This window comes from Lepidochelys olivacea (genome assembly GCF_965140295.1).
Source record: "Lepidochelys olivacea isolate rLepOli2 genome assembly, chromosome: 6".
In the NCBI taxonomy this organism is placed as follows: Eukaryota; Metazoa; Chordata; order Testudines; family Cheloniidae; genus Lepidochelys; species Lepidochelys olivacea.
In genome coordinates this window covers 66,608,140-66,628,836 of record NC_140416.1, presented here as the reverse complement: position 1 = coordinate 66,628,836, position 20,697 = coordinate 66,608,140, and the positions used below count along the sequence as shown (strand labels likewise).

Sequence of the window (20,697 nt, the reverse complement as noted above, 5' to 3'; positions counted from 1 at the left end):
TGTGTCCAGAATCTGTTGGTTCCTAGCATTCAGTGAGATGGTGGGAGCTAGCAGTTCACTGTAAGAGGGCCAATTGGAGGAGAGGGTGTAGTTCCCATCATGGGAAGGCAGGCTCCATTGGTCCTCAGAAGGGTAAGGACCACAGTTTAAAAGTAGCTTCAACTTAAGGTTGCTTTAGTTTTTTGGCTTCCCAAATTTAAACAGGTAGAACTTGATTTTCAGAGATGCTAAGAACCTGCAGTTCCTGCTGACTTCAGCTGGAGTCACAGGCACTCAGCACCTCTGAAAGTCAGATCCTGAAAAGCACCCCAAATTGGACAGTACTTTTGACACTTTGCACCAAAGGTCACACAGCAAGTCAGAAGCGAAACCCAGTTACCCAGCCTTTCACCTTCCTGCTTTAACCACTCGAACATCCTTCCTCCCTGATGCAAAGAGAGGAGGAGGGCAAAGGGACAAAAGAAGTACAAGGCATTAAAGTGTTTGATTTTGACTTACTATAGGGATTAGTAAAAGGAGAAAAGAAAAACCTGTTTGGCATCCTTCGCAATTTGGCTCAGGCTCTGGGTCACTCTGAGCTTTACTGGACACGTGGTTTGCTTTTGTTCTCGCTGAGTACAGTGAGACATATAGTACAGTGTGTGCCTTGTCCACAGACATGAGAGGAAACAAGCCTAGTTTAATGCTTCCCTGGTGAAGATGGAGATTAACTTTTTCAGCTTTTACTTTTTTGGGAATTAAAATTAAAAAGAAAAGTGGGAGAATGAACTCTCCTTTTGGCAGACAAGTTATAATCTTAGTTTGGACGTAAATCTTTGGAAGCTATTAGGTACAAGCTGGTAATTGTATGTGCTGTTAACTTCACCTTGAAGCAAAAATCTTTTAGTTGAATAAGTGAACAGTATGATCAGTTGTACTTTCCTGTATGTTCCATTATGTTGCTGCATTTGGCATCCGCAGTAATGTAACAACATTTAAACAAAAGATGGGGGGCAGGGGAGATGGTTGCCCTACTGATGCAGTAGCTCAAATGATTTCTTTGTTTTAGCTGTGGGATCAGAGGGCCCTTATTGGCCTGTTAGATGCCTATTATTGCTAAGCTGTCTGATAGCCATCAATGAAATTTAAATTGCCAAGTTAGCTGACCAGCTCACTGTTATGGGCAAACAAATAAGGTAAGAGGCCACTCTAGCCAGTCACATTGGATTTTTTTTTTTTAAATCCAGTTTTTTGCAATTAACCCCCATTTTGAAATTTGCGTTCAGGAAGTAGAAATCTGAAATTCTGGAGGGTCCAACTCTAAACAATTAAATGAAACATCATTTCAGCAAAGCACTTAAGTCTCATGGTGTATGTGCTTAAATGTTTTGCTGAACTGGCACCAAAGCTCCTAAATATGCATGGTTTTCTGCTGGAACAGATAAGGCATTTAGAGGTAGTCCAGGCAAATAGGGCAAGATTCTGTTCCTCTTGAAGTCAATGGCAAAACTCCCATTGATTTCAGTGGTGTTGGATCAGGACTTGATTTCAGGCTCCAGCAGTGGGACAGTATAAGAACTGTTACTCAAGAACACCTAGAAAGTTGTTATATACCTAACGATAATCAACCTCAATTTCACAAGAGAGTCCATGCTGAGCAAAGCTGATGCAGGGAATAAAACATTGATGGTGGAAGCTATTCTCATAATTTGCTTATAATTTGAGAGAGTTAGCTAAAATGTGACCTGAAAGATTAGCCTATGGTAGACTGAACTAAAAGATCTTTGCTTGACACTTGCATTAATCATCCTTTTGTGTAGAAATTTGAGGTACATCTCTATTAAGTGAATGAAAAAGCTTTGTGACAAAGTCTCTTAAAGAACCTGAAAAAAGCTCTATAGCTTTAAGCTATTCTGAAGTAATTTGCTATAAAGAAATAATCCATCTCGTTCTCGCAATGCTGGTTTTGAGCAGAATAATTTCAATAGCTGAACTGGAGTCAAGTGACAAGAGTTCATAAGTTTGTCAGCGTCTGAAGGACATAAATTCACATTGTGTAGAGGTCAAGCATAGGAGTTTATTACATACGGCGCTGACAGGGTGTCACCTCACTTATTAGGCTCAGACACACTGTCAATTGATTACAATGGAATATATGGATTTTCCATGGGCAGAGAAAATGATGGGGTAGGCAGTTGCATACCCACGGATAGGTCTAGCTGCAAGACATGATAGCACAGTAGCCAATGGTCAAAAGGTTACATAATGTCTCTGCCCATGGTCTTAATGTTAACAAATTAACATTTAATATTTAATTAGCACTTTAATAAATGTATGTTGAATTCAATTTGGGGTCCATAGAAATGAAGTAGCTCCTTTGATTGTTCAACAGATACGTATCTATGGGTAAAAGCAAAGAAACAGTGAAAGTATATGTCAATAAAGATTGTCTTTCAAGTTGCTTATTTGTGTTTTAAGGCAGGCATTGGTTCCTGGGAAAAGGAGATGGGAGGAGGCCATATCTTATACTGACATGTTCCAACCTTTCATAAACTCAAGGTCGGATGTGTGGGAAGAACATCTCCCTACAGAACAAACTAACACAACAGAAACAGGGCTTCTTTGTTCTATTTGCAACTTTTGAATAAGACACAATTATTGCCCCAACATCTGGCGTTTTGCTGACCAGACATATCTTAACAAAAACAAGGTTATCTTTGGTTATTTTGCTTTCTCTTAGCTAATCGCTATTTGCTAGGCCTCTGACCTCTTGACCAAACTCTGGTCTTTGGGCCTGTACACAAATCCATATACCAGGTTATTACATCAGCAATGGATTTTAACCCTTCAGTGTCTAATTAAAACCTTTCTGCACTTATCCAGTCCCCGAATTTCAAAGAGGAGAACAAAAAGCTGTAAGGAAATCCGATCTCTTCCAAGGAACTTAGTCTGGTAAAGGTCCTTTCTGGATGAGTGCTTCAGTGGAATGTCTTGACTCACAGAGGATCACTTATTTTCCTGAAGGATTCTGAGCTCTTAGTGTGGCTAAAGTGGACTTCACCCTCTATGGCCAGACCTGGCTAGTCTGAGATGATTTTGGAACATGATCTCCAAGCAGCTCTAATGGTCTAAACCAAGAGTTGCCAAACTTACTGACCCTCCAAGTTGCATATGACAATCTTCAGAAGTTCAAGAGCCAGGGAGCACCTGCTGGGGCTCAGGGCTTCAGCCCTGAAGAGGTGGGAGGGGCTTTGTTCCACCGGGGGTTGCCTGCTCAGGCTTGGGCCTTCAGCAGGAGCGAGGTCGAAGCCCCAAGCCCTGGCAGGCTCACTCTGCAGGGCTGAAACCCCAAGACCCCTTCCCAGCAGAGGAGATGTGTGGGTGTGGTCACGTGGGGTCAGATACCTCACCAGATTTTTGCCAGGGTTTGCAGGCTCCACTTGGTCACATGGTGCTGCTGGGCCACCTCCCTGCCCAGCAGCTGCTGGAGCCCGCAAGCTTGGAGCTGTGGCCATGGGGAGAGGCAGCAGCAAACAGCTGGGAGCCGCATGGAGAGCCACTGCTTTTGCTGCTGCCTCTCTCCACTGAACCAAAGCAGAGGCCCTTTCCCACAGATCTCAGCTCTTTACTGCTGCCTCTCCACAGGGAGGGGCCACTGGAGGTAAGGGGTGTGTGTAAATCTTACATTATACCCCCCCTTTTTAGCAGGCACCAGTCATCACTGGCAGAAGCCCCTAACCCCGCCACAGGGCAGAATCCCTAAGCTACCCCTCCTCAGTCTGGTAAGCGGAGAATGGTGCGGTGGAGAAGTGGTGAGCTACACTTTAAGTGTAAAAGAGCCGTGGTTTGGCCACCCTGGTCTAAACAAAGGTGTAACAGTTGGGCATTGCTTGAGATGAATGCAGGGACTACCATGTGCTTTGCAAGGCCCCAGGTAAGAGCTTATGTGAAGGGGTGTCAGATGCGTGAGTTTTTCTCCTTCCTTCTCCCATAAGGGAATTAGGTTGAGTTGCTGAGATTATAGGAATATACTGAAGTTGTTGATCAATAGGGTCCAAAAAATACAAGGCCCAAATGGTTACTTGAACGGAATGTAAGGCTTGCCCTGAGTCACTGGGATCCAAGTACAGTACAACTGTCTATTAACTGAAAACACAGAATAAAAATTATCAAAATATAAGCAGAGCCTTATTAACTACGGGGCAGAGAGGGCAGTGAGGCACCTTACTCTCCTACTGTAATCCTATAGGAGTTGGGCACCTACCTCCCATTTGTGCTTTTGTACATCTGCCTATTCTTATATTTTCCAACTATATAATAAGATGTAAAATCACATTTACAAAATCCAAGTCTCTAAAAACAGAAACCTCAGGGTAATTCACTTTAAAATGCAACAGTTGTGTGAATTTCCCTATGCCCACAGTAATTGCAATTTTGGGTAGGGCTGTTTAAATATTTTCCAAACAGAAACCCCTGATTTTACTAATGGTTTTGTGTCTAAAGTCTAAGTACTTCAGGTCATGAGTTCTATTATTCCTGTGAGAGGTCTTAAAAATATGGAAATAGGCAAAGACGGGTTTGGGTTTTTTTTGTTTTTTTTAAAGGCATGGATAAATTTAGGGGGGAAAAGGGAAATATGCAGAGATTACAAATGGAATTTGATGTAGGTTCAAATAAATGAAATTAAAAGTGAGCAAAGGCAGAAGATTAAAAAATCCTTTTATTAAACTGATGTAACTGATTTGCATGACCCCTTTCGTATGTAACCACCTGATCTGGTCATTGTTAGTCTGGTCCTCCCTCCTGCTGTTTGCATCTGGTCTTAAAATTAGATTGCCAATTCTTCGTGTTTGTATAGCACCCAGCGCAATGAGGCCCTGAGGCCTCCAGGTGCTACTGTAATATAAATAATGCGGAAAAGGAGCTGAATTCTTACCATTATTTGTAATGGATAGTTCAACCACTTCTACTGTTAGGGATTTAGAGGTGTTCTTGTGAGTAGAAAAGTACAAATACAGATTCATTTAACTATACTGTGTCAAGTTTCTAAAGTTGTCAACGTCCCCCGTCCCCCCGCCCCGCTTCCCCCCAAGGGAGTGTCTCCTTTAGCTGTTGGCAAAAGGCACTGATGGCTCACAATTTCATGCTTTTTCCCTTCTCAGTGAAGTTTGTGATTGTGCCTGCAGCAGGGAGAAGTGAAATCCTTGGGCGTCTTTCTGAGCTTATACTTTGTGAGGCCTAGACACCCTTCAGGAATGTGACTTTTTGGTGGACACTTATGCCTTCAGAGAAGTAGCACGTGCCAGTTGAATGGAATTTTTCTAGCAGTTCTGCTACATAAAGAGCTCACGCTCAGGACAAACATTTTCATTATTTAATCATTTCTGACCTTGTAAAAAAATCAACATCTCTCTAGATATCTTACTCAAGCAAGACCATTGTGGTTCTGAGCGACATGGAAATGAAGAGGCTCAACATGGGATATACTCTCTGTAACGTTAATTTTCTCCATTCTGTCTCTCTCTTCACTGGTTAACTTGGGATTGTACAGGTATGGTCATACTCCAAAAACAGACAGTTTGGATCTTTTTTTTCAAAACTGAAAGCTCACTTCATTTTCCAATACATTAGAGGGGGTTTTTACATAAAGTTTTAGAGCAGGGAAAACTCTGAACAATACTCAAATCTGAATGTGTTAAAATTTCACTGTGAAAGGTGTAATTGTACCATTTCTGTAGAAAAATCACAAAATTAGTACATTTTGACCTCGAAAGTAGATAATTTTCAGATAAGAAAATTGCCTGTGGAAAAATATTCAAACACTTTAAATACAAGTATTTTATTTGCAGGGCCCTGTCAAGGCATGTGATGGTGACATTTCAGAGTGAAGGTTACAGCATTCTGCACTTTTGGGTAGGAATACCCCATGTCACCCCAGGGGTGCTATGTTTGCTCATCCTCCAGTCCACTTGCATACCACTGCTTGTGTTTATGCTGCTCTGTGCCTTTCTTATCCAGTTATCTGCAGAGCCCCTCAGTGCACTTCATGTTCCTGCTGCTGCTCTCACACTCCTCCAGGAGGAGGTAACCCGTGCCCTATCTGTTCTGGTCTCTTTCTCTCTCACCCTTTTACTCTTCTCCAACCCCCTCCTCAGATGCAGGCTAAATCCAATTAGTGGCAATGCACCATACCTGAGTGAGAGAGAACATACATGAGCTATGGGCTGGGGAAGGTGACTGCTAGGGTAACCTGGAAGCTTCCCCTGCTTAGTATTCAGGGAGGTAGGGAAAATACTGGAAGACATTTGGGGGTAATGGAGAGAGAGGAAGATGGGGACATGGGTGAGGTGGGATTTGGGCAGTTATAGGGGAGTTTTGGCGAGTAAAAGGGACTATCGGCAGCAAGCGAGGGGCATTAAGGGTATAGTGGAAGTATATAGGGGAAAGAGGCTATTTAAGGGGATGTTGAGGAGGAAAAGATATTCCTCATTTTAGGGGTCAGTGTCCCACATGGTTTTGTTTGTGGGGGACGGGGCTGTATCCCACATTGTGATTTTTGGGAGGTTTGAATAGATGCTTCCACCAGCAAGTTGTAGCAGCAAAGAACTTAAAAATCTAGTGCTTTCCTCTAAATACATTATATAAACACACACATTCTTATCACATCACACCCTTATAGCACGAGCCTGTCCTTACAGAGCCTTTTAACGAGAGACACTTTTACACTCTCAATGCCTGGAGGCATTTTCTATTTACACCACTAGTCAAGGAGTAATTAGTGAGGGTGGGTCATGCTAGCCTTCAGCAAAAGCATGCAGCTCAACTACATCTCAGCTGCAGGGCTTCATCCTATAAGATTTTCAATGAAAATTGACCTGATTCTGCAGGCTTTCTGCACAGCCAATGACTGGGGAAAACACAGGAGACAAGAGGGTCAACAGCCTGAATCCATCTCAAGGGAAGGTTAGGATTAATATCTATCCACATACAAGGACCCAAATGCTCTGCCAATAAGCAATATGATGGGGGGAATGGCTGCTTGGCCAACATAGGGCTGTGTGATAGAATACTTACTTTATATTTTCAATTACAAATGTTGTTTGCCTATATCAGATACTTTAAATCTTCTCTTAAGAAGATTGCTGCTTTACAGAATGGTACACAGGAGATTCCTGAGCCTTTTGAAAAGCAGTGTTGTCTCGAGGAACAGCTGCAGGGCTGGGGAGAATGGGGTCCTGAGTTCTAAAGTCTCCTCTAACGCTGGGTGACCTTAGGCAGGTAACTTCACCTTTTTGTCTCTGTCCTCAGCAGTAAAAGAGGGATAAGAATTCTTATTTTGCAGGGCTGTTGTGAGAATTAATTGGAAGTCTTTACAGTGCTTTGAACATGTGAACAATTATAAAAATGTTGATTATTGCCAAAAGACCCTGCCGTTGTGCCCCAGCTGGTGGCTCAGCTGTCCAGACGTTTTCCTGAAATTGCCTTTTAAAAATATTTAAGGCCCCCATTGCCATACTATCTGAGGCTCCGTTTACATAACTCAAATAATATGATAATATTCCTCAAACATAACCTGTCTCCTCCCTACACTCTAGCTAAGCCCTCTTTCCCTCAGGCATAGTGAATTATAGAATGTTTTAGAAAAATGTTTGTGTTTTGTCCTAAAAATGTTAGTACATTTTTTGCCAGTGAAAATGAAGGACTGAAAGCACTTCTGAGCCAGACATAATGGGAGGAATTCTCAACTGCACAAGCCATATAAGGGCTCTCCCCCATGAATATCCCTGTACAGGTGGGCCTCCTTGAGACACTGAATGTGCAAACTTGGCTCCCATCCCTTGCAGGAGCCCTTGTTGCAGGGAGTGTTCCATAGAGGCTGAGAGTATGTCAGGGCTGGGCCAGGCCAGGGGTACGTGGGGAGATAGCTGAGGCATTCCTATGCCTGAACCACTAGTTCTCAATCCGTGGCCCTATCAGCACAGAGTAGCGGCCCATGTGACATCCTCAAGGCCATACAGTATATATATTGTGTGGATGTGGCCCCCATAACACATAGAGAGCTGCATGTGTGGCCCAGAATAGTAAATAGGTTGAGAACCACTGCCCTGGACTATTCCCAGGCTGCTATAAGGCCCATAGGAGTCTTGCCACCTAGCATGCAAGTGAGGGAAGTCCTAGATTCATCTTGTACTAAAAATGCATCTTGTACTGACAATAATGCAGTAGCAATGTTCCCCATCACATAAGAGATAAGAGTTTGATTCCCAGTGTTTTGCTACTCAAGGCATTAAGGGCTGAAAAATCCGTTGGAAGAAGCATGCTTAACCTGTGGTGATGACTCACATCACACATACTGAATAATGAATAGTGTTGATCAGCCTTTCAGACCAGGAGGATTGTGTCTAAGGGTATGCCTACACTACGAAATTAGGTCAATTTTATAGAAGTCGATCTTTAGAAATCGATTTTATACAGTCGATTGTGTATGTCCCCACTAAGCGCATTAAGTTGGCGGAGTGTGTCCTCAATACCTTGTCTAGCATCGACTTACGAGCGGTGCACTGTGGGTAGCTATCCCACAGTTCCCGCAGTCTCCACTGTCCATTGGAATTCTGGGTTAAGCTCCCAGTGCCTGATGGGGCAAAAACATTGTCGAGGGTGGTTTTGGGTACATGTTGTCAGTCTCCCCTCCCTCCCTCCCTCCATGAAAGCAACAGTAGACAATCCTTTTATGCCTTTTTTCCTGGGTTACCCATGCAGATGCCATACCACGGCAAGCATGGAGCCCGCTCAGCTCACTGCTGCTGTTGTGAGCATTGTAAACACCTCGCGCATTATCCTGGAGTATGTACAGAACCGGGCTAAGGACGCCAGCACAAGGACGATTGTGATGAGGACATGGACACAGACATTCCTGAAGGCATGGGCTGTGGCAATTGGGACATCATGGCGGCAGTGGGGCTGGATGATACAGTGGAATGCCGATTCTGGGCCTGGCAAACTAGCACAGGGGGCTGCTAGGGGACTGCCTAACATTTCAGATATAGGATGATTCACAATGGCTGCAAAACTTTCGCAAGTGTAAGGCCACTTTCCTTGAACTTTGTGAGTTGTTTTCCCCCGCCCTGAAGCCCAGGAATACCAAGATGAGAGCTGCCCTGACAGTTGAGAAGCAAGTGGCGATAGCCCTGTGGAAACTTGCAACACCTGACTGCTACCGGTCAGTCAGGAATCAATTTGGAGTGGGCAAGTCTACTGTGGGGACTGCTGTGATCCAAGTAGCCAATGCAATCAGTGATGTTCTGCTATCAAGAGTAGTGACTCTGGAAAATGTGCAGGTCATACTGGATGGCTTTGCTGCAATGGGGTTCCCTAACTGTGATGGGGCAATAGATGAAACACATATCCCTAACTTGGCACCAGACCACCTTGCCAACCAGTATATAAACCGCAAGGGGTACTTGTCAATGGTGCTGCAAGCACTCGTGGATCACAAGGGACGTTTCACCAACATCAACGTGGGATGGCCGGGAAAGGTGCATGACACTCGCATCTTTAGGAACTCCAGGCAGTTCGAGCAGTTGCAAGAAGGGACTTTCTTGCCAGACCAGAAAATTACCATTGGGGATGTTGAAATGCTGATAGTTATCCTTGGAGACCCAGCCTACGCCTTACTCCTATGGCTCATGAAGCCATACACAGACAGCCTGGACAGTAGTAAGGAGCAGTTCAACTATAGGCTGAGCAAGTGCTGAGTGGTGGTAGAATGTGCCTTTGGATGTTTAAAAGCTCACTGGTGCTGTTTGCTGACTAGGTTAGACCTCAGCACAACCAACATTCCCATTGTTATTGTTGCTTGCTGTTTGCTCCATAATATCTGTGAGAGTAAGGGGAAGATGTTTATGGTGGGGTGGGAGGTTGAGGCAAATTGCCTGGTGGCCAATTTTGAGCAGCCAGACACCACGACGATTAGAGGAGCACAGCTAGGCACGCTGCACATCAGAGAGGCTTTGAAAATCAGTTTCATGACTGGCCAGGCTATGGTGTGACAGTTGTGTGTGTTTCTCCTTGCTGCAAACCCGCCTCCTTTGTTGATTTTAATTCCCTGTAAGCCAACCACCCTCCCCACTTTGATCACAGCTGGCAAAGGAAATAAAGTAACTATTGTTTTGAAACCATGCATTCTTTCTTAATTAAAAAAAGTGAGATAACTGACAAGGTAGCCTGGGTGGAGTGGGGGAGGAGGGAAAGACAAGGCCGTGTTGCTTATTGTAGCCACACTACAAATCAAAACTGTTTGAATGACAGCCTTCTGTTGCTTGGGCCATTCTCTGGAGTGGAGTGGCTGGGTGCCCAGAGCCTCCACGCTGTGTTCTTGGGCATCTGGGTGAGGAAGATCTGGAACTTGGGGAGGAGGGCAGGCGGTTATACAATGGATGCAGCGGGGGTCTGTGCTCTTGTTGGCTTTCCTGCAGCTCTAACAGACATTTCATCAAGTCCGTTTGCTCCCCCATTAGCCTCAGCATCACCTCCTGCCTCTGCTCTTCACGCTTACTTAATGCTTTCCTGGCCTCTGCCACTGAATGCCTCCATGCTGTGCCCTATCAGTGCGGGAGGACTGCATGAGCTCGGAAAACATGTCATCCCGAGTGCATTTTTTTCGCCTTCTAATCTGCAATAACTTCAGGGACGGAGAGGATAGGGGGAGCATAGAAACATTTGCACCTGGGGGGAGATAAAAAGGGAGAGTAAATTTTAAGATGATACATTTCTGAGAACAAAAGGGAGACTTTCACAGTGAATCAAGCAATTCACAGCAGACAGCACATGTGCTTTAGGTACAAGGTCACATTTTGCCTTTTATATTGAACGCCTGCCGCTTTGGTGGCACATCACACATAGCTAGGCAACAGAATTCGGTTTCCAGGCAGCCATGGTAAGCCTTTTGGTACGCGGAGTTGGCTTCTTACACCTTCATAACATGTGGGAATGGTTTCAAACTGCAGCACCATCCTTTCCCATAGCAAGCAATGCTGGTTGGGTTTCACATTTAAAAGGAGGGGCTGCGGTTTTCAGGTGGATGTGCAGCACACACCTCCTCCACCCCACCGTGTGGCTATTCTCTGGGATGATCCCTTCACCCCTCCCCCTGCCGCGTGGCTATTCTCCGGGATGATCCCTTTTAGTCAAGTGCAAACAACCCAGCATGAACGGGGTCCTTTTACTGTTCCCTTACAAAAATTCCCCTATTTCAACTAGGTGACCATGAATGATATCACTTTCCTGAGGCTAACACAGAAAGCTAAAGACCGAATGTTGCTTGAATGCGACCAAAACCCAGGACCATTCACTGCAATGCTTTGTGCTGCAATGATTCCAGACTACTTGCTACTGGCTTGGCGTGGTAAAGTGTCCTACCGTGGAGGACAAAATAAGGCAGCCCTCCCCAGAAACCTTCTGCAAAGGCTTTCAGAGTACCTCTGGGAGAGCTTCATGGAGATGTCCATGGAGGATTCCCTGCTCCATCCCCAGACACACTGGGCTTTTCCAGTAGTTGTACTGGCCGCGAATGTATCCCAATTCTTCAGGGCAAATCAAACATTAAACACTATTGCTTTTAAACCCTGTACTGTAATTACAAATGTGCACTCACCAGAGCTGCCTTCTCCGGCTTCAGGGTCAGGGATCCCGCCTTGGGAGGGTATTGGCTCCAGGGTGATGAAAACATCCTGGCTGACGGGGAGAATGGATTCACTGCTTGCCTGCTGCGCATTCTCCTCCTTGTCCTCCTCCTCTTCCTCATCCACAAAATCCTCCTCCCTGTTGCGTGAGACTCCCCCTTGCAGGTGTCCATGGACAGTGGTGGGGTAGTGGTAGGATCCCCCCCTAGAATACCATGCAGCTGATCATAGAAGCGGCATGTATGGGGCTCTGACCCAGAGCGACCGTTTGCCTCCTTTGGCTTTTGGTAGGCTTGCCTGAGTTCCTTGACTTTCACGCAGCACTGCTGTGTGTCCCTGTTGTAGCCTCTCTCCACCATGCCCTGTGCAATTTTGGCATATATATTAGCATTTCTTCTTTTTGATTGGAGTTCGGCCTGCACAGATTCTTCTCCCCATACAGCACTCAGATCCAGTGTCTCCCTTTCGGTCCATGCTGGAGCTTGTTTGTGATTCTGGGGGGACTGCATGGTCACTTGTGCTGCTGAGCTCGCCACGCTGACCAAACAGGAAATGAAATTCAAAATTTCCCTGGGCTTTTACTGTGTACCTGGCTAGTGCATTGGAGTTCAAAGTGCTGTCCAGAATGGTCACATTGGAGCACTCTGGGATAGCTCCCGGAGGCCAATACCATCGAATTACGCCTGTATTACCCCAAATTCGACCTAGAAAGGTTGATTTTTAGCGCTACTTCCCTCACCGGGGAGGAGTACAGAAGTTGACTTTAAGAGTCCTTTACGTCGACAGAATGGGGTTGGTTGTGTAGATGCATTCATTTTAAAATCGACCTAACGCAGCTAAATTCAACTAACCCCGTAGTGTAGACCAGGGCTATGATGAAATGGTGAGGGGGTGGAAGAACACAGGTGTGTATGTTGGAAGGGCACTTCAGATGTTTTACAGGGCCATGGAGCATGCAGAGATACATGCTCCATGTATACAAGATGTATAAAAACATATCAGTCTGGGGGAGGGGGGGGGGAGGAATCTCTGTAGCTGAGTAAAAAGAAAAGGAGTACTTGTGGCACCTTAGAGACTAACCAATTTATTTGAGCATGAGCTTTCCTGAGCTACAGCTCACTTCATCGGATGCATACCGTGGAAACTGCAGCAGACTTTATATATACACAGAGAATATGAAACAATACCTCCTCCCACCCCACTGTCCTGTAAAACACATTGAGCCAGAAGATGGCAGTGTAACCAAAGAAATGAGTGCTACTGTAACAAACTTTCTTGCATTCTGTATTTCATTAACCTCTAAACTCTACATTTTCATTGTCAAACTGACAGACTTACTGCTCAATAGCTTAACCTTCCAGTGTTCGAAACCATTATATAAAAGAAGTAACTAACACAGTGTCACTTTCTAAACTAGCTCCTGTAAATTCTTCATCCTCACTCCCATAACCGCATTGGTCGTTGGGGCACCATCACTGATGAGTAATCAACCAATTGCCTCCACTCCTGACGATTGTGCGTCAGCGCTTGAGTCTCCGTGAAGTCCATTCCTGTCCACTCTTTTATGTTGTCAATCCATCTCTTCTTCTTACTCAGGCCAAATTTATCTGTGGTGTAACTCTGAAGTGAATGGATGAACTTGGCCCAACTGCTTGTAAGATAACTAACATAAAATAGCGCAACATCCTATTTGTATAACAAATGCAAAAGCAATATTTATGGAACTATAACATTTTCAACTTTCACACCTTGTAAAAGTCAAGAAATTATAAGTTAAGGAGGGAAATTGAAACATCTTTTTCGGCTTTTAATGTGTTCCTTTTCAACCTTCTTAGCTCTGCCCCTAGGATGTAGCTATGATTTATTATTTTTAAACATCATATATATTATATCTGAGTAAATTTTGCTAGGAATAACTTATTCAACAAACTCTTCTCTTTCTACTTGTGGAATACGTCAGTGATTTATCCGTATATCAGCAATTTCTCTATATATCTATAATAATTTCCCTGCTACTGTTACTCTGCTGATTGCAAACAGTTCACTGTCAGTATTTGTTACTTTGTGCTGAGAATCTGAAGTGTTGGTTAGTTGTGATTGGTCACATCACTCAGGTGGTATTTAAAATTTTTCCCATGCCTGGTTGATCATAACTTTTATAGAGAACATGTCTAGCATGAATATTTGCACGCTGAAATTTCCAGCTCCCTTTTTGTGATTTTTTTTTTCACACCAGTGAGCTTGAATCTTCTATTCATAAACATCTGTGAGAGTGAATTTGGCTACTCCCAATGTCAGTGGAAAACAAACACAAGTGGGGAGACCGTGACAGGAGTGGATTCACTTTAAAATATGAGTGCATACTTATGGAAATTCTTTGTGGTATTCATGCAGATCTAATTTATATGAAGCTGTATCTTTACATAGTGCTCTGCAAATATATATTGTCATGTTCCATGTCCAGATGAGTTTAAAATCAAAGGACTTGATCATGTAACCTTTTGCACATGAGAAATTGCATAGGAACTTGTTTGCACATACAAATACAGCTCTCATGACTGAATGGTAGAACCAAAATTTTCATTGGCTATGTTTTTATATACCTGAGTGTAGCTACCACAGAATTTTTACAAGTTATTGTTCTGAGTTTACTGCCAGTCAACATATAATGTATCAATCTGAATAGCCAAAAACCTACTTTGCTAAGACACAAGAAATTTTAAAAGCTTTCTGTACCCATTGTTATTATAGGAGTGTACTATTCCTAATGCTAAGCAGTTGGCCACAGCGTGTTGTTGTGATTTAAAACATCAGAACTGTCTGCTAAACCTTTAATACTCTTCACTTATACAAAAAACAGACCCCCCTGACATTACCTAAGGAGACAATACAGCTAAACGACAAATTAATTGAAGTTTTGCTATAATAATTGTTGAGGAAACACTTTCATTCTAAGCCTCCATTTTCAGGCACTTTATATTTTTCTGCAAAGTATTATACTTGGGGTTGGAATCTGTCATGTTTGTTTTCAGACTAAAGATGCTGGCTCTCCAGATATGTGCATATGTCAGCATGCTTAAATGTGGCAAGACTTAGATTAAAAATGTAGGTTTCAGAGTAGCAGCAGTAGTAGTACAGTAGTCTGTATCCGCAAAAAGAAAAGGAGTACTTGTGGCACCTTAGAGACTAACAAATTTATTTGAGCATAAGCTTTTGTGAGCTACAGCTCACTTCATCGGATGCATTGTACTACATTGTACAATGTAGTGTAAATGGCTCTGGATTCCTCCCTCAGCCTACCTGGCTGCCCCTCTAATCCTTCCAGCTTTTGCATATCTGAATGTGCAACTGCATACAAATTAAAGAACAACTTCAAGACAAATGTTGTGCACCTGTACTAACCAGCATGTCCTTTGCCACATGGAACACGTAGCATTTGAAATTGCAAGTTTTGTTTGGACCAACAGAATACTGTTTAATTCCTACTATACTTTTCCAATTTTTCAGAAAGCACCGGCTTGGGAGAGCTGTGGCAGAAGCTGTTGGATTGGGTGGTTCAGGAATTTCGTAATGCACTGCTACAGCAACAGTTCCAGGGCCAGTTGTGTATGAACATGGCCCAAGCACTCGGTGAGAAAATGATTTGCCATATCAGTGCGCTACAAGATTGCAAGGTCACATGTTGTTATAACCAAAAAGAAAAGGAGTACTTGTGGCACCTTAGAGACTAACCAATTTATTTGAGCATGAGCTTTCGTGAGCTACAGCTCACTTCATCGGATGCATACTGTGGAAAATACAGAAGACGTTTTTATACACACAAACCAGGAAAAAATGGATGATTATCACTACAAAAGGTTTTCTCTCCCCCCACCCCACTCTCCTGCTGGTAATAGCTTATGTAAAGTGAGGATTTGTGCAGGAAATGGCCCAACTTGATTATCATGCACATTGTGTAAAGAGTTGTCACTTTGGATGGGCTATCACCAGCAGGAGAGTGAATTTGTGTGGGGGGGGTGGAGGGTGAGAAAACCTGGATTTGTGCTGGAAATGGCCCACCTGATGATCACTTCAGATAAGCTATTACCAGCAGGACAGTGGGGTGGGAGGAGGTATTGTTTCATATTCTCTGTGTGTATATAAAGTCTGCTGCAGTTTCCACGGTATGCATCCGATGAAGTGAGCTGTAGCTCACGAAAGCTTATGCTCAAATAAATTGGTTAGTCTCTAAGGTGCCACAAGTCCTCCTGTTCTTTTTGCGCATACAGACTAACCCGGCTGTTACTCTGAAACCTGTTATAACCACTGTCTCTGTTCCCTGTTTCTCCATGAAATGGTGTATTGTCCTGGAGTAGCAGGCACTATGCTAGCATCTTGGTAGACTGTGGTTGGGTTAGTTTAAGACCCCACTTAAGTTATAAATGATGGCATCTGACACTTACCTACTAGCCATGTGCAACACTATATTTTCATTTACTGTTTTCATTTTCAGTCACTTGTAACCTTTTTAGATTTGTGAAGTGCTGTGGTAGATGGTGTCCAGCTAGTTCAATATGAAGTTTACTTTCTTTGTGGGGATTTTAGAATCTGCATATTTCTCAAAGTTTTGTGGAGGAATCCTAACCCTGCTACTGGGAGATTTGTCATTGACTTCAATGGGGCTAAGATTTCACCCATAATTTTTCTATTCTGAAGCAGGCTGCATGTGATGGTCTTACCTCCCCTTGTATGGTTGATAATGAAATGCTACTAAAGGTGCTGTTTACTCATAAGGCCTATAAAGAGCAAATTTGTGTGCAACCTTAGAGCAGAGAAGGAAATGGGCTATTGCTATGAATAGATGAAATGGATATTTACTAATGTATGATTTAGGTAGGTAGGGACACGAATCAGACAAAAGTGATATTTCAAGAAAAAATTGTTTTGTCTTATTAATCAACAGCTGCTCCTGAAAGGAAATAACTACGTAGGTCTGGCCTGGAAGGTGAGGCACTGACAAGTGAGAATTAAACTGCGAAAGCCCATAGGCTATAGTAGAGGACACAGATACTCTGAGGCATGTGGTTGGCTTGAACTGACAGACGCATACAGGCTGAGAGAGAAGAGATTCATTTTTGGGCCATGCTATAGGTAATGTCCATATTCTTAACTGAAACCTAGTGCCAGCCTAGTCATGCTTTCCATGGTATTAGTCTAAAAACACTTAATTTGATACCTCTTTATTCTGGGATTTGCCCCCCGCTCTGTTTGTAAAATTATCTTAAATGTAAGAATATTTTATTGACCCTCTGAACTGGTCTCTGACTATGAGATGGGGCAGATAAGAAGAGGTGTTGGACAATGAAAGTAAATTCTGATCTTGGGGGAAGTAGACACCAGAGTAAGTAATGGCTTGAGTGAAAAAGCTAGAGGTTGTGATATTCTTCCCCAAACAAAGCTGCAGAAAAGCTGCCAGGTCCATTATGGATAAGGATAGAACTAATTGACCTGAAAGTTAATAGGCAAGATTGCAACCAAGATTGAAATTAAAACAGACTCTTTTTTTGTTATCTGGATGCAAAAAAAGGTAAATAAAAGCTGCATGTACCTGTATCCTGGTGGCATGAATCCGATTGCTCAAATGATTTTGTTCAAATGTTTAAAAAAAATTTACATTTGGCACAAGACTAAGCGCGAGCAATGTCAATGTTAGTTTTTTGTGTACAAAAAAACCTAACCATGCATGTCCAGTCTAAATTACTTTTATTTTAGATTAAGAACAAACAAAAATAAGAAAGAATAGCAGTAAAGTTTCTGTGAGAGATCTGGGTGTGTTTCTCCTCTGTAACAGACTACGACTTGAACTAGATGGCTGCTTTATCTGCTGCCATGCAGAGCTCTCAGAAACTTCTGAAAGGAATTGCACTTTCAAGCTCCACACATCCCCAGAAGGAGGCATTCTGAGGTAATTATGTGAGAGTGAAAATACAGGTTTGGAATAGACTCAGTGTTGTTGATCTCTTTACTTGTGCCCTGCCCTGTGCCTGTCCTGGTAGTAAGGAAGAAGGATATCATAATTGGATTAGCCATGTCATTATAATTATCCTAATTATACTGCCTACACACTGATGTGTTAACTATGAACAGGAAAGTCAGAAACCTGCTGAGATAACCAGACATGGATGAAGACATGAATTGTGCCCCTCCCATTGAATACCCATGGAAGAATGGCAACTGACCCAGGAAACACGGTGAGGTTCACCTTCTGTCATTTCCGCCAACTGCTGACTGAGGGAGGAAGGGCTTGGGAGCATATGGGAGAGGCAGGGGTTGTTTCCTCCTAACCTCGTGGCTCCCTAGGATCCACAGGGAATTGAACCCTGCACGTGTCCTCTGTAGTACAGCACCTGAGAAGCTTTGCTGTCACTGACCAGGCACTTCATGTAAACCCCATATTTGGGTGAAGTGAGGAGAAGTACATGTATGAAGCCTAAGTTATGATGTTTCTAGCAGACTTACTTTAATTGTAGAGATGCTTAGTGACAACAGGAGCAGCTAAGCTCTTCACCTGAAGCCCTCTACTCCCATCTAGCTCATGGAGAACCTTCACTGCCTACTACCATTGGAACCAACCTCTGAACTGTTAATACAGGCCAGGTGAGTGGGTGGGTGGATTGGGGGCTGGGAAGGAGAGCAGACTGACGTATTTTTAAGGTCAGAAGGACCCACTATGATCATCTAGTCTGACCTTTTGTATAACTCAGGCCATACAATTTCAGCCAGTGATTCCTGTCTGACGCCCATTTTGAGTTGAGCTGGAGCATGTCTTTAAAGGAAAAACATTGTAGATGTCTAGTGGGAGGGAAGTGTGGGGAGAAGGCTGAGGAAAAGGTCAAGGTCACAATGTGAAAGGAAGGTATGGAAGGGAGAGAATACATAAAGGTCATCTTGGAGAACAAATACATTCAATTTTCAAGGACTAAAAATAGAAACGATTATTGGTTTTACCCCAGCAGCTAGAAAACCTCAGCTGGGATCAGGGCCCCATTTTGGTAGTTGCTACACAAACACACAATGAGGGACAGTCCTTGCCTGGAAGAAACTGTGTCTAAATAAATAAAATAAAAGTCAAACCCAAACAAATCAGCAAATAGGGGTGAATGGTTAAAAGTTAAACAAAAATAACGACAGCTAAGAAGCGTTGTTTGAAGAAAAAAAGTCGGGGGCAGGGGGAGGAGCAGGGGGAGAATTGTGTTGATATCTCTTGTCTGTCTGTCTATCTGTGGCCTGGTCCTGCAAACACTTATGCATGTGAGTGATTTTACTCATCTTAATTGTGCGACTGATTTGAATTAGACTAGTCATCTGAGGAAAGCTATTATGTCTGTAAATATCTGAAAGATTGAGGCTTTAGACTGTAAGTTTCTTGGACCTATAAAATGGAGGTAAAGTGCCTCGTGCAATTTTGGGTGCTCTCTAACTAGGATTAATAATGACCCATCAATTACTACAGGATAGGAGGATGTGTCAGCTGTTTCTCACCTCTTGCCCCCAGCACTACACCCCCAAACCACACACAGCTTCATCCGCACGTATTGTTACTATGGCAGACTCAAAGGCAGGGGGATGATGCTGTGGTGGCAGTATTTTCATTGCATTTTTCCTTGAAACAATAGAGACACCCGTTTATATCCATACTGCACTGATCCAGGAGCAAGGAAACCCAACTTGTTCCTACAGTCACTAACCTCCTGGAGTGGATACAATATTGCATTCTTACATTGCAGCAATTGTCTCAGGGAGGACACTGCAGCATTCATGGGAGATATTAGAGCTTGTTGAAAATTTTCTGAAGGAAAATGCTGATTTGATAAAATCAAAATATTCTATGGGAACATTTTTTGTTGAAATTTTCAACAAAATGGATATCAAAATGTATTGTTTCAGCAACCAAGCGCTCCGACATTTTTGACTATTGTTTTGATTTATTTTATAATTAATGATATGGTAAAACGGTAAGTGCTTCAACCTTACAGAAACTAAACCTTTAGATGAGGTTGTTCTGATATTTCCAACCAACATTGTCCAGAAAGTTTATTCTGTGGGAGATTCTAGCTTTTCATTGTGGTTCCGGATGAGAAGTTGAAATTTCTCACAGAATAAGATTTTTATTTTGGTTCAGGATGAAAGGAAACTTTCAAACGATGGAATTTCCAAGTTTCAACCATCTCTCTGATAGGAGGCAGCATTCCATGCTATAACTAATGGGGACACATCTAACATGCTCTGCTTCACCCAATGTAGTAATGGGAACTCAGACAGTCTGTTCAGCAATAGGTTTTGAGTGGAATACTATATTGACACAGACCAGGCACATGATGTGGCCAATGTGAGACAGGAGGGAGGTTACTACTGATGGTTATGTTGGGAGGAAGGCAGTGCTGTGTAGGGATTAGGGAACAGGGCTGGAAGCCAGTATTCAAGTGTTTATTCCTGGTTCTCATGCTTGAAATAGGAGGCATAGATACCCATGCTTCTTACCAACTGCTGGCTCAATGTGTGATCTTAAGCAAATCGCTTTGACATTGGTTTCACCATCAAACACTAAAGTGGGGCTAATAATTCATATTTCACTGGTATGTTGAGAGGCTTTGAGCATCTCAGATGAAAGGCATGACAGAAATCCAAAAAATGACTTATCCCCGTTCTATTGTGCAGTCACATAAGCATTCCTGCACACAGTCATAATTGGAGCTCATCACTTACGTCATGCATTTTGCTTTATGAACACACACGGTACATTTTTATTATGCAACTCATCTTTCAAGCATGTTTGTGGGGGATACTCTGACAGACTTGGCATGTTTTCCAGTAAATATATGGCACTATAGGGAGTAGCAACATATCCAGAGACAGTAGTGTGAGTCAGACTGCCCCATCCACTGAGACCCATGTGTACATACATGAGGATGCTTATGTTCTGAATCCAGTGATGCCATGCTGCTCATCTGAATGCTGCTCTACACATAGGAGACTCTTGTATCTCTGAAAGAAGTTC

At 43.1% G+C, this 20,697-nt stretch overlaps 1 protein-coding gene across 4 annotated transcripts in view; it reads left to right on the top strand.

Moving 5' to 3' along the window:
• Positions 1 to 20,697, top strand: part of LOC311521741 (cytosolic phospholipase A2 beta-like) — a 73,364-nt gene that overhangs the window by 6,857 nt on the left and 45,810 nt on the right. The window contains exons 1-3 of one of the 4 annotated variants that reach the window (XM_084630289.1): positions 16,649 to 16,790; positions 17,491 to 17,604; positions 17,787 to 17,890. The exons of the other annotated variants lie outside the window; for them this stretch is intronic. Of the exons in view, the coding sequence (XP_084486415.1) occupies positions 17,867 to 17,890 (24 nt within the window). The 5' untranslated portion in view covers positions 16,649 to 16,790; positions 17,491 to 17,604; positions 17,787 to 17,866. Of the gene's footprint in view, positions 1 to 16,648; positions 16,791 to 17,490; positions 17,605 to 17,786; positions 17,891 to 20,697 lie in introns of those variants that run through there. 4 annotated transcript variants of the gene reach the window in all.